The sequence below is a fragment of the Jaculus jaculus genome, chromosome 1, assembly GCF_020740685.1.
Source record: "Jaculus jaculus isolate mJacJac1 chromosome 1, mJacJac1.mat.Y.cur, whole genome shotgun sequence".
In the NCBI taxonomy this organism is placed as follows: Eukaryota; Metazoa; Chordata; class Mammalia; order Rodentia; family Dipodidae; genus Jaculus; species Jaculus jaculus.
Genome location: NC_059102.1, coordinates 43,219,782 through 43,234,202, shown reverse-complemented (window position 1 = coordinate 43,234,202; position 14,421 = coordinate 43,219,782). Strand labels below are relative to the sequence as shown.

At 46.0% G+C, this 14,421-nt stretch overlaps 1 protein-coding gene across 3 annotated transcripts in view; it reads right to left on the bottom strand.

Annotated features, from left to right (window-relative positions):
* The window catches only part of Ide (insulin degrading enzyme), a 123,023-nt gene extending 110,660 nt beyond the window's left edge, over positions 1–12,363 (bottom strand). For 2 of the 3 annotated variants that reach the window (XM_045153580.1, XM_045153587.1), the window contains exon 1: positions 11,681–11,791. In XM_045153580.1, coding sequence (XP_045009515.1) covers positions 11,681–11,778 — 98 coding nt within the window. In that variant the 5' untranslated portion in view covers positions 11,779–11,791. Of the gene's footprint in view, positions 1–11,680; positions 11,792–12,275 lie in introns of those variants that run through there. The other variant, XM_045153594.1, reaches the window with a different exon arrangement.
* Positions 12,364–14,421: the final 2,058 nt, after the last annotated feature.

Genomic DNA, 14,421 nt, shown 5'->3' with positions numbered 1-14,421 from the left:
ACAAAGATGATCTAATTCCTGATCCTCCTGCCTCCCAAGTGCCAGGATTACAGGTGTGCACCATGATGTCTGGCTTGCTAATAAACCTTTTATGATTAACATTACCAATGGGAGAGCCTTACAGCTAAATCTTTTTACTGATTTTCTTGAGACAGAAATGGATGCACCAGGGTGTCTTGCCACTGCAACAGCTCCAGACACATGCACCACTTTCTGCTGCTGGCTTCCCATGGTACTGGGGAATAGAACCTCGCCTGGCAGGCTTTGCAAACAAGTGCCTTTAACCACTGAGCTGTCTCCCCAGCATTCTTACAGCTAATTTATTTTGCCTCCACCACACGTCAGGCTTGCTTTATGGTGTAAATCTACTTCCTATCCTTAAGCAGAGGAAAGTAGCTAGCTAGTAGCAGCTCAGGACTCATTAACCCAATGCTGATCTTCTAACTAAACCCCTTTTTCCTTGAGCTATTAATCTATGAAGTAGACCATTGTTTTATTTTCCCTTCTGGATGATTAAGGACTGCTCAACACATCCACTACTCTAAGAGGTCCCATGTCATCCAACTTCCGGAAGGTAACAGCCTGCTCAAGTGCCTACAAGACTGTGCCACCGTGCCCCACTTCTGTACCTGACCAACCTGTTCTCTTGGCATGCCTGTGGAAAATCAGCCACCTGCCTGCCAGGCAGGACCAACATCTCATGTGACTGGACTCATTCCCAGTCTGCAGCTGAATCTCCCAAGCCTTCTCTACCCTGGCTGCCTCTCCCAGCCTAGGCTCACGTCAGCACTCATCTTAGTCATTAATTCTCAAGACCTAGAGCCCCACCCCTCCGCCCAACCAGTTATCAGAAGCTGTGAAATCCTTCACCTCGTCCACTGACAGTCTCCTCATCCTTGTCATTTACACGTATTCTTTTGAGCTGTTGTTGCTTTGTGTATGTGTATTCCTGAACTCAAGCAATTCTTCTGCTACAGCCTTCCCAGGACCTGGAACTACAGGTGAGTGCCACTGCACCTAGCTCTATTTGAGGTCTCTCTCTCCCTTCTTACTTTTCTTTCCCTCCCTTTCTTCCTCTCTTTTCTTCCCCACTCCCCACTCCAGGCCCTGGACCTCATGCCTGCTAAGCAACAAATCTAACTACATTGAACATCCAAGGAAAGAGCTGAATGGGAAGTTATTCACACCTCAACTTCAAGGGAGAGGTTTGGCTACAGACTGATATTTGGAACTTGTCACAATATTAATCAGGCCTATCTCTTTGACTCTTTAATGATGGATAGCTTTGTATTTGCATTGTCTCATATAGTAGCCACTTAGCCAGATGTCTCTTGAAATGTGGCTACAGTGACTGAGAACTGCTGATTTTAGTTCATTTTAATTTTAAATCACTTCAATAAATACATGTGACTAGTGGCTACATATTGGGCAAAGCACAGACAGAATTTAAAGCAATGTAACTGGATAAGACACATAAATAAATGAGTACAGTACAGAAGACCCTAAAGATTGGGTAATGATGTGTAGAGCAAAGAAGATTTCTACGTGATTGATTCATGTTGCCATTGGTTTTGTGTATCTCTCCTAAACCCCTCCCCTCGGTTACCTGCAAAAGCTAAAAGGTAAGTGCTTATTGCTGAAGAAACCACACTATGCAGCCATAGGACATTAAGAGATCGTGCTGGAACCGAGGGAATAATCCAGTACCCTTCCAGATAGCCCTCAACGTGCTAGGACGTGCTGTGAGAGTAGCTGGAAAATGACTGTTGCCAACTAATTGATTAAGCAGCAGATCCTGCTATTTACAAAATCAACCGACTGAGCAAGTATCCACTTGTACAATAGTGGCACATGGCCAATGCAGGTAACCAACTGCTCATGGGTTGGACATGAGACCCACTCAGTGGGGGTGAACCCATAACTGGCTCCGGGAACCAAGCCAGATTCCCTAGGACATGAAAGCAATAGGCTCCAGAGAGAACCTCCACTGCTCTGTAAGAAGAATCCAATATACACATCAATATATCTTTCCAATAACCAGGCTTATCACCTTTTATTCAAACTGTTCTCACTTTTGGTCAAAGAACTTGTTCTATTTTACAGATGGAGAATACAGACAAGAACAGGATACATCAATACATCAAGAAGAGCGAGCTGGGTTGGAGAGATGGCTTAGCAGTTAAGACACTTGCCTGCAAAGCCCAAGGACCCAGGTTTGATTCCCCAGGACCCACATAAGCCAAATGCACAAGGGGGCACATGCATCTGGAGTTCACTTGCAGTGGCTGGAGGTTCTCAAGCACCCATTCTCTCTCTCTCCCTCCTCTCTCTCTGTCAAATAAATTAAAAAGAGAAAGAGAGCCAACTGCTTACCATGAGATGGGTCACCTCCACCTCATCTACCTAGGCCCAGAAGCAATGACAGGAATACTGCTCTTATGGCCAGCCTGAAAACAAACCCCAGGGAAACGGCGACAAACACTGTGGTCATTCAAATTTCATAAAAACAGAGATCCAAGCCGGGCATGGTGGTGCACGCCTTTAATCCCAGCACTCAGGAGGCAGAAGTAGGAGGATCACCATGAGTTCAAGGCCACCCTGAGACTACACAGTGAATTCCAGGTCAGCCTGGACTGGAGTGAGACTCTACCTTGAAAAAAAAAAAAAACAAACAGAGATCCAGAGTCTACAGAGAAAGCAACACTAAATCAGATCTCTATCTTGCCCACCAAGGCTCAGAAGAGGGGCAGAAAGATTGTAAGAGCCTCAGGGTGAGTGGGGAAAGACCATGTTTCCATCCCCGCTGAGACGGGCAGAGGCCTCTTGGTCCCACAGTGAATATCAAAGACCCTCAGCAGAACTGGAGGAGGGGAGGAGGGTCTACGTGTGCAAACATTTTATTTAAAAAAATAAAGCTTTCCAGGTCAGCCTGGACTAGAGTGAGACCCTACCTTGAAAAAACAAAAAAAAAAAAAAAATCAATAAATTAAAAAATTTTTAAACTACCCATTTTATATGAAAACAGAAGGGGACTAGTTGGGAAGAAGTGTTCAGCTGGAGTGGGAAAGGGGTAAGGAAAAGTAATAGAGAGTGAATATAATGAAAATACATGACCAGCCTCATAGAATGACAGCAGGTCTGACTCCAAAATACATTGTCAAATAAGAAATATTTTTTAAGCAGGGCATGGTGGTGCATGCCTTTAATTCCAGCACCTGGGAGGCAGAGGTAGGAGGATCACCGTGAGTGAGTTCAAAGCCACCCTGAGACTACACAGTGAATTCCAGGTCAGCCTGGACTAGAGTGAAACCCTACCTAGAAAAACCAAACACAGATATTTTTAAAACATCCGTTTCTTTATAAGTTAAGCAAGTCTTTTTTTTTTTTTTTTTTTTTTTTTTTTGGTGAGGTAGGGGTCTTTAGCCCAGATTGACCTGGAATTCACTATGTAGTCTCAGAGTGGCCTCAAACTCATGATGATCCACCTACCTCTACCTCCCAAGTGCTGGGATTAAAGGCTTTGCCACCATGCCTGGCTCTGGCTCTTCCCCCCCCCCAATATTTATTTATTTGAGAGACAGAAAAGCAAATACATAGAGAGAAAATGGGCACACCAGGGCCTCCAATCACTGTAAACTCCAGATGCATGTGCCACCTTGTCCATCTGGCCTATATGGATACTAGGGATTCAAACCTGGGTCCTTAGGCTTCACAAGCAAGTGCCTTAACTGCTAAGCCATTTCTCCACCCCCCCCCCCGTTACAGTTTAAAAATTATAATTATTTATGTATTCGTAAGGAGAGAGAGATAGAAGAGAGAATGAGTGCACCGGGGCCTACACCTAGTGAACTCCAAGTGCATGCGCTACTTTGTGCATCTGGCTTCACATGGGTGCTAGGGAATTGCACCTGGGCATTAGGCTTTGCAGATAAGCACCTTAATCACTCAGCCATCTCTCCAGCACTCCAATTACATTTTTCTTTTCTTTTGTTTTTTTTTTCAAGGTAGTGTCTCACTCTAGTCTAGGCTGACTATGCCCAGCTTCAGTTAGACTTTTAACAGGCAAAAAAGAAAAGATAAACAGTTCTGTGGGAAGAATGAAAGTCTTTATTATTTTTTTTTCTTTTAAGATAGGATTTCATTATGTAGACCCAAGCTGGCCTCAAACTCCCAGTCCTCTTGCTTCAGCCACTCAAGTGCTAGAATTACAAGCAATATACTACCATGTCATATCCAGAATGAAAACTTGTTTTTCTTTTTAAAAGCGTTTAACTTTACAAGAATTTTCTAGCTGGGTGTGGTGGCACACACCTTTATCCTTCCCAGCACCCGGGAGGCAGAGGCAGGAGAATCACTGTGAGTTCAAGGCCACCCTGAGACTACAGAGTGAATTCCAGATCAGCCTGGGCTAGAGTGAGACCTTACCTCGGAAAAACAAAAAGAAAATAATTTTCTAAAAACTATTTATTTATTTGTTGGTTGGTGTATATATATATATATATATATATATGCATACACACGTGCACACACATATATATGTGTGTATATATATGTATGTATGTATGTGTGTGTGTATATATATATATATGTATATATATATATATATATTTTTTTTTTTTTTCATGTTTGTTCAGTGCTGCATTCACTAGGCTAATTGGTCAACAAGCTTCAAGGAAATTCTCCTGTCTCTGCCTCTCATCTCACCATCAGCATGCTGGTGGGATTACAGAAAACTGCCAATTTCCAGCTTCCATGAGGTCTGGAGATCTGAACTGGTTGAATTGGGGACTCTGGCTTCAGGGGCAAGCACTTTATACACTAAGCCATAACCCTAGGTTTAACACTAACTATTGAGAGGTAACTTTTTCTTATTTGAGCTGATGCTAAAGATATTCAGGGGTATCCTGTCCTTGAAACTACTAAAAGGCTTTTTTCTAAAATAGTTTGTGTATGTTTATTTATTTTTTTTTTTACTCCAGATGCATGCGCCACCTTGTGTATCTGGCTTATGTGGGACCTGGAGAATCAAACCTGGGTCCTTAGGCTTTGCAGGCAAATGCCTTAACCACTAAGCCATCTCTCCAGCCCAAGTTTTCTTCTCAAAATTCTCATACAGGCAAATATGTTTGTATAGATCCCTTTCCTTTCCCCTCCATCCTCCCTTTTGATCCCCTTATTCTAGACAACTTTTTTCTACATTCATTTTATATAAAATAAATGACTTAATGGAACTAAATAAAATCTAAGAACTGAAAATGAGAAAAAATATGCATTACTTGTTTTTCTGAAACTGGGTGATTCAGTTAGCATGATTATATCCAGTTGCATCCATTTTTCTACAACTTGATTCTTCTTTATGGATGAAAAACATTCCATTGTGTGTATATATCACATTTCCCTTATCCATCCTCTGTTGTTGGAACCTAGGTTGGTTTCATACTTTAGCAATAATGAACAGTACTTTAATAAGCATTGGTGTCCAAATACCGCTGTGACGTGCTGACTTGGAATCCTTTGACTAGGTAACCAGGAGTGGTATATTGGTAGATCTATTTTTAGTTTAATATTTTTTAAATTTTTATTTATTTATTTGAGAGCAACAGACAGAGAGAGAAAGAGGCAGAGAGCGAGAACGGGGGGGGGGGGGGGGGGGGCGCACGCCAGGGCTTCCAGCCATGGCAAACAAACTTCAGACATGTGCGCCCCCTTATGCATCTGGCTAACATGGGTCCTGGGGAATCAGGCCTTGAACCGAGGTCCTTAGGCTTCACAGGCAAGTGCTTAACTGCTAAGCCATCTCTCCAGCCCTAGTTTAATTTTTTTGTTTTAAGAACCTCCCAATAGGGCCCTATTGGGAGGTTCTTAAAACAAAAAAATTAAACTAGGGCTGGAGAGATGGTTAGCAGTTAAGGTACTACTGCCTGCAAAGCCTAAGAACCCATATTCAATTCTCCAGATCCCACATAAGCCAGACACACGTGAGGCAAGCACAAGGGTCTGGAGTTCAATTGCAGGCCCCAGTGCACCAATTCTCTCTCTCTCTCTCACTCTGTCTCTAAAATAAAAAATAAATAAAGCCAGTGTGGTAGCACACACCTTTAATCCCAGCACTTGGGAGGCAGAGGTAGGAGGATCACCATGAGTTTGAGTCCAGCCTGAGACTACACAGTGAATTCCAGGTCAGCATGGGCTAAAAAGTGAGAACCTACCTAGGAAAACAAACAAACAAAAAAGAATATATAAGTAAATAAATTAAATTAAATTAAAATATAAAAGAAACCCCCACAGTGATTTTCCCAGAGGCTAAACTAGTTTACCTTCCCACCAACAGTGTGTGAGAGTTCCCTTTGTACACACTGGAGCCACAATTGTGTTTTCTTAATGAGTAACATTCTGACTAGGGTGAGATGGAATCTTAATATAGTTTTGATTTGCATTCCTCTGGGCTAGTAAAGTTAAACATTTTTTCATATGTTTATTAGCCATTAGTATTTCATCTTTTGAAAGCTGTTTATTTCATTGGATAATTAATTGACTGGGTTGTTCACTTTTTTGTTATTTTTTTTTTTTTTAGTTCTTTGTATAGTCTACGTGTTAATCATGTGTCAGATAAATAGCCGTTAAAATTTTCTCCCATTCTCCATAAATATATATATTGGGTATAAATTAAAATGAATAAGAGTTACAAAAAAAAAAAAGACTTTCTCCCATTCTATAACTTGGCTCTTCACTCAAGTTACTTTATTTCCTTTGCTGTACAGAAGTAAGTCTAAATCTTTTTTCCAGAACCTTATATGCATTCTAGGCAAACACTCTACCAGAGCTATATCCCCAGCCTTATCGGCTCAATAGCTTAAAAGTCAATTAGTCCCACATGGTACACTCTTGTTTCTGAAGTCTGTGGAATAAAGAAATGAAAGGAAGTGTCCACTGCAAAGGAAGATGAATGATGCCATGTTACGAGCCAAGAACTAGGTATTTCTAGTTCATATATTCCATCCACATAGTCCCAATTTATCCAGTACAACTGAATGGGAAACTACTTATGGTGGTTTGATTCAGATGTCCCCATAAACTTAGATGTTCTGAATGCTAGGTCCTCGGCTGATAGCAATTTGGGAATTAATGCCTCCTGGAGGCAGTGTATTGTTGGGGGCGGGTTTATGGGTGTTGTAGCCAGCTTCCTCTTGGCAGTGTTTGGTATACTCTCCTGTGGCTGCTGTCCATCTGATATTGGCCAGGAGGTGATGTCTACTCATCATGGAGACTACATAATGAATTCCAGGTCAGCCTGTGCTACAGCAAGACCCTTACCTTGGGGGGAGGGGGACTTAAAATACATGTTCTCTTTAAAACTAAAAGTTCTAGTTGGACATGACTATGCACACCTGCAACACCAGTGTGGTGGTTTGATTCAGGTGTCCCCCATAAACTTAGGTGTTCTGAATGCTAGGTTCCCAGCTGATGGATATTTGGGAATTAATGCCTCCTGGAGGGAGTGTATTGTTGGAGGCGGGCTTATGGGCTTTATAGCCAGTTTCCCCATGCCAATGTTTGGCACACCCTCCTGTTGCTGTGTCCCACCTTATGTTGGCCAGGGGGTGATGTCCACCCTCTGCTCATGCCATCGATTTCCCCTGCCATCGTGGAGCTTCCCCTCGAGCCTGTAAGCCAAAATAAATCTCTTTTTCCCAGAAGCTACTCTTGGTTGGGTGATTTCTAACAGCAAAACGAACCGGACAGCAACAACCGGCAAAGGCAGGAAGACAAATCTGAGGCAAGTTTCTAACAGTTCCAAGTTCTAGCTTTGCCAAGGCAATTTGGTATGTTTGAGACCCTTTCAATGAACAAACCGGAGTGGAAAATGTTGCTCAGTTGGGAACTGCCCATCATGCACAAAGCCTCAATTTGATCCCAAGCACCCCATAAATCAGGGTCTGGGTCACATTCCTGAATTCCCAGAACTCAGGAAGGAGAATCAGAAGATCAAGGTCATCCTCAAATGACATACCACGTATGACATACCACGTTTAAGGCCAACCAATCATACATGAGACCCTGTCTCAAAAAAAAAAAAAAAAACTAGGGATGGAGAGAGCTCAGCACTTAAGGTGTTTGCCTGCAAAGCCTGACAACCTAGCTGTGATTCCTCAGTACCCACAGAAAGCCAGATGCACAAAGTGGCACATGCATCTAGAGTTCGTTTGCAGTGGCTGAAAACCCTAGCATGCCCATTCTCTTGCTCACTTCCTCTTTCTCTCTCTCTCTCTCTCTGCTTGCAAATAATTTTTTTAGAAAGCACTAAATAAAAAATTCTGGAATTTGGATGTGATGGTCCATATCTATAATCCCAACACTTAGAAGGCTGAGGCAAGAGAATCCACAATTGCAGGCCAGTCTGAGCTGCATAGTGACAACTTGTTGCAAAAATAAAGTAAAGGGCTGGAGAGAGGGCTTGGCAGTTAAGTGCTTGCCTGTGAAGCCTAAGGACCCCAGTTCGTGGCTCATTTCCCCAGGACCCACATTAGCTAGATGCACAAGGGGATGCACACGTCTAGAGTTTGTTTGTAGTGGCTGGAAGCCCTGGCACACCCATTCTCTCTCTCTCTCTCAAATAAATAAATAAAAATTTAAAAAATTAAAAATAAAATAAAATTGTTGAAAGCTAGAGTATATGTTTATAATCTCTGAATTTGGGAAGCTGAAGTAGGATTCCATGATCAAGGATAGCCGGGCCACCTAGCAAGATCTTGTCTCCAAAAACAAAAACAACCTGGGTGTGGTGGCGCATGCTTTTAATCCCAGCACTTGGGAGGCAGAGGTAAGAAGACTGCCATGAGTTTGAGGCCACCCTGAGACTACATAGTGAATTCCAGGTCAGCCTGAGATAGAGACCCTACCTCGGGAAAAAAAAAAGGGGGGGGGCTGGGGAGATGGCTTAGCAATTAAGGCATTTGCCTGCAAAGCCTAAGGACCCTGTTTCAATTCCCCAGGACCCAAATAAACCAGATGCACAAGGGGGTACATGCATCTAGAGTTCGTTTGCAGTGGCTGGAGGCCCTGGCGCGCCCATCCTCTCTTTCTCTCTGCCTCTTCCTCTGTCTCTCAAATAAATAAATAAACAAAATATAAAAAAAAAAAAAAAAAAACAAGGGCTGGAGAAATGGCTCAGCAATTAAGGCACTTGCTGCAATGCCTAGGAAGCAGGTTCAATTCCCTAGTGCCCACATAAAGCCAGATGTACAAAGTGGTGCATGCATATGGGGTTTGTTTCAGTAGCTAAAGGGCCTGGCATGCCCATTCTCCCCCTCTCTCTCCTTCTTTGTCTCTGTCAAATAAATAAAGTATTTAAAAAAGAAAAGAAAAGAAAGAAACCTAAGCAGACATATTCTTTTAAACTAGAGGCAGGGGCTGGAGAGATGACTTAGCGGTTAAGGTGCTTGTTCAGAAAGCCAAAGGACCTAGATTCAATTCCTCAGTAGCCGTTAAGTTGCTTGCTTGCAAAGCCAAAGGAACCAGGTTAGATTCCCCAGGACCCACCTGAGCCAGATGCACAAGGTGGCACATGCGTCTGGAGTGCCTGGAAGCCTTGGTGTGACTATTCTCTCTATATCTGCCTCTCTCTCTGCTTCCCTCTCACACACAAATTAAAAAAATAAAATAAAATTTTAAAAACTTACAGATTCTGTATACTGGAGACAATATAGCCCAAGACTAGCCTGTCAGTAATGAATGTAAAACAAAGGAGAGCACTGATCAGAAGATCCTATGTTCACACCCCCTTCTCTACTCCTAGGGTTATTTTTTTTTCTCTCTGTAGTAGATTGTGTGGTGTAATGGAAAATAAAAGGAGGGGGAAAGGGGCTGGAGAGATGGCTTAGCGGTTAAATGCTTACCTGCAAAGCTAAAGGGCCTCCATTCAATTCCTCAGAACGCAGGTAACCCAGATGCACAAGATGGCGCATGCAGCTGGAGTGCATCTGCAGTGGCTAGAGGCCCTGGAGTGCCCATTCTTTCTCTCTTTCTCTCTCAAATAAATAAATAAAATGGAGGGGGAAAGGTTCTATAAATTTCTCATTTGCATTAGTCCCTCTTAGACTCACCACCACCTTCATAATCCAAGCAGTAAAGGCTAAATCCTAACAGGCAGGTCTCTACTCCCTTATGCCCTACACAGAGCCATCAGAGCCTGCCAGTTTGTTTGGATTACCCCAGTTCAATTTTTTGGTTTTGTTTTGTTATTCAGTGTGTTACTGGAGACTTGAGTCTAGCCAGCGCCTTGCCATATGCTAGACAAACACTCCACCACTGGGCTACATTTTAGCCCTCTTTTTATTTTTAGACTCGGGCTGGCCTGGAACTTAAACTCAGTCTGCAGGCCTTGAACTTGTGATCTGCCTGCCTGAACTTCCCAAGCAGCTGACATAAGAGGCCTGTACCACTAAACCCAGCTCCAGTACAACACTCTTAACAACACTCTCTCTAGTACTATTATTCAAGTGTATAATTAGGCAAAATAACCGAGGAAAACTCAAGGCACAGGAAGCGGTATATAGGACTTGTGTCTTTCTAATTCCCACAGGGAAATTCTCTAAAATCTTCAGTTAAACTAATCGGCTCACTAGCCTCTCAAAACCACCAGCACACACAGGTGAATTATGCCTAGACTCCATCACTTCTGCCGTTCCTTCAAAGGCCAGCCTAAATCCCTTAACCCGCCTCTGCCTCTCCCTGGGCTCCTAAAGCACACACTGCCCATTGTCAAACTCATCTTTTATTAACTGGCAGTATCAACCGGCTCCAACCAAGTCACAGTTCTTTGGAAAGCAGAATTACATACTTACACAACGCCCATCGGTATTATGCATTCAGTAGGTCCTAAATATTACTAAAGTCGGGAGGTGCTCAAATCATGATCTAAGCAAGTCAAGATAACACTGCCCATCTATCTTCACGCACGACAGAGCGTTCTGGCCCTTCACTAACAAGACCGAAATTCTGTAGTACACACGGAGCAGCAGTAGAGGAAGCATGCTACTGGACATCAAAAAACACCTGCGTCCTAAACCCCCGCTTTGGCTACCTCCACTGCAAATGGAGGGAGAACTCATCTCCCTGGGCCGTGGTTGTTGGAGGTGTGAAACAGGGGAGTTGCTATGAAGGACTGTCCCAAGGCACGTTTGGGCCCTCCCAAGTTTCTCCCCCCCCCCGGCCGAGAACCCCAACACGGTCTGCTCACTACGGCGGAGGCAGGCAAAGTTTTCAGACTTCCCCTCGCGGGGCACGTCCCTCGTCCTGGAAGCCCGGGGCCGCGGGAGAGCGCGCAAGCACGGCGAGAAGCGGTCTCCGCGTCGGGGGGTCGGCCGCTCACGGCGTGGGCAGCCGGCGGAGCGGGGGGGGACGGGAGCGGCCCCGCGGCCCTGCACTTGCCGCAGCGGCCCCGCCGCCGTCCCGCGGTCACCGTGCCCCGTCCGCCCGCTCGCCGCCAGGCCAGGCCGCGGGCGGGCGGACGAGCCTCCCTTCCCGGCCCTGCGGCGGCCTCGGCGCGGACGTCCGCGCGCCAGGCGGGCGGGACCCCGCGGCGTGAGGGGCGGCGGTGGCGGCTCCCCGAAGTGCTGAATCACCACTTTGCAAGCCCCACAGCCAAACCCCCGGGGACCCGCGCGCTCGGTTCGCTTACCCACACAGACGCTCCGGGGGCCGCAGGCGGGCGCTGAGGATGGAGCGCAAGGTGCTGGGCAGCGCGGGGTGCAGCAGCCACGCTAGCCGGTACCGCATACCCCAGCGCCGACGCCCGGATCGCCGCGGACGCTTCCTTTTGGCGCTGGGAGCCGGCCCTGCGCACTGCGCATGCTCCGCCCGCCGCGCTGCGCCGCCTCTGGGCGGCGGCGAGGAAGGCCCGGGCGCCGGCTCCTACGTGGAGCCCGAGCCCCAGGGCACGAGCGCCGCGGCGGCCCGCCGGCGGGCAGGTGGGAGCCGGCGCGCTGGCCCGCGAGCTTCCTGCCGAGCTGGGCTGCACCGCGGCGACCCCCCCACCCCGCCCCACCCCGCCCCCGTGAGGGCTGCGGGCGTGCGTGTGTGACTGCGGAGTGCGGCGACCCCGAGGACGGCGAGGGCCCGCGTGCTTCCTGGGGCAGCCGGCCGGCGGCGGGAGCACGCGGCCGTGCAGCAGGTGTGGGAAAGGAACAAAGTCCTCGCGGCCCGCGGGCTCCCTCCAGAGCGCGGACGGAGCGTGCACCGCCTGCAGCGCACCCGCGGAGGCGCGGGGTACCTACCCACGCGGGTAGCAGGGAGGATTCCGATCTCCAGTCACAGGAGCAAATCTCCGTCTCTGGGGAAGCTAGCAAGCCCTCAAGGAGGAAGGAGAAGATGAGATAGGTATCAGCAAAACAAGTTTTTTAAGATACGTATTTATAGCCAGCCGCGTGTTGGAGCACACGGCTTTAATCCCAGCACTCGGGAGGCAGTGGTAGGAGGATCGCTGCGAGTTCGAGGCCACCCTGAGACTAGTTACTGAATTACAGGTCAGCCTGAGCTAGAGTAGGACCCTACCTCAAAAAAAAAACATACACACACACAAATATATATTTATATATTTAAAAAAAAATTTCTTAAGAGAGAGAAAGGCAGATAGAGAATGGGCGCACCAGGGCCTCTGGCCACAACAAAGGAACTCCAGATGCATGTGTCACCTTGTGCAGCTGGCTTATGTGGGTACTGGGGAATCGAACCTGGGTTCTTAGGCTTCACAGACAAGTGCCTTAACCATTAAGTCATCTCTCCAGCCCCCAAACAGCTTTTGTAGACTTAAATCCAAAACGGGAAATTTTTGTGAGACAGGGATTCATGTAGTCACACTAGCCTTGAATTTATTTTGAAGTGGAAGATGATGATGAACTCCTGATTCTCCTGCCTCCACCTCCCAAGTGCTGGGATTACAGGCATGCTCACGCCTCCAGGCCAGGTCAGAGCAGGAAACCTTTACTACAAACTAATAAGACTGTTATTGTCAGTGGACATAGGTCATTACTGTTTAAGAAATGACTTTTCTCGCTGGTGACTTGCTGGTACTTTGCAAATAAGCTAATAGTTGGAACAAACTGGACTTTGCATTGTGTTTTATGAGAACAGGGTAGGGAATTATCTTTAAGGAACTGTTAGACATGATGACTCCCCAGCTTAAGTACTTTTGGTTTTTTTGAAGTAGGGTCTCACTCTAGCCTAGGCTGACCTGGAATTCACTCTTTAGTCTCAGGGTGGCCTCAAATTCACAGATCCTCCTACCTTTGTGCAACATCACTCCTGGCCTTAAGTAAGTACTTTTTTTTTTGATTTTTTGAGGTAGGGTCTCACTCTAGCCCACGCTGAGAATTCACTACGGAATCTCAGGGTGGCCTCGAACTCACGGCAATCCTCCTACTTCTGCCTCCCAAGTGCTGGGATTAAAGGCATGTGCCACCATGCCTAGCTTGTTTTAAGTACTTTTAAAGAATTTTCCAAGACCAAAATAAGCAGAAAGATTTATTAAAATTCACTGGAGGAGCTGGGGATGTAGCTCAGTTAGTAGAGGGCTTGCATTACATGTAGGAGAGTCAGGGTTTCATCACCAGCACCTTTTAATCTATTGTGTTCGTACATATCTGTAATTCCAGCACAGGGGAGGTGGAGTCCAGACGATCAGAAATTCAAAGTCATTCTCAGCCATGCAATAAGATCTGTTTCAAAAAAAAAAAAAAACCACAGACACAACAGGGAAGCTCCCATCATGCCACTAGGAAGAGGCAGCACTGTGTGTGTACATGTGTGTGTGTGTGTGTGTGTGTGTGTGTGGTATATGCACATGCATGTACAGATGCAGCCTCCTGTGTGCTTGCCTGTAGTACAAGAGAAGGTTGGATGTCTATTCTTCACCATCACTCACCTGCCTGTTTTTAACCTGTGATGAAGTCTCTTATTACTTTTCCAGACTTGCCATTCTCAAGCTCCAGGAACTCTCTGGTCTCTGCTCACCACAGGATTAGGATTACAGGTGTATGTGGCCATGTCCAACTGTTTGCATGAATCTCAGGCCCCTCCTGGCCTTCATGCTTTCAGAGGAAGTGCACTGAGTCATCTTGCCAGTCTGAGGCAGCACTTTTTTGTTGTTGCTGTTTGTTTTTCGAGTTAAGGTCTCATTCTAGCCCAGGCTGACCTGGAATTCACTATGTAGTCTCAGGGTGGCCTTGAACTCATGGTGATCCACCTACCTCTGCCTTCCGAGTGCTGAAATTAAAGGTGTGTGCCACCATGCCAAGATAGCACTTTTTTTTTTTTTTTTCAAGGTAGGGTCTCACTCTACCTCAGGCTGACCTGGAATTCACTGTGTAGTCTCAGGGTAGCCTCAAACTCATGGCAATCATCCTATCTCTACGTCCCAAGTGC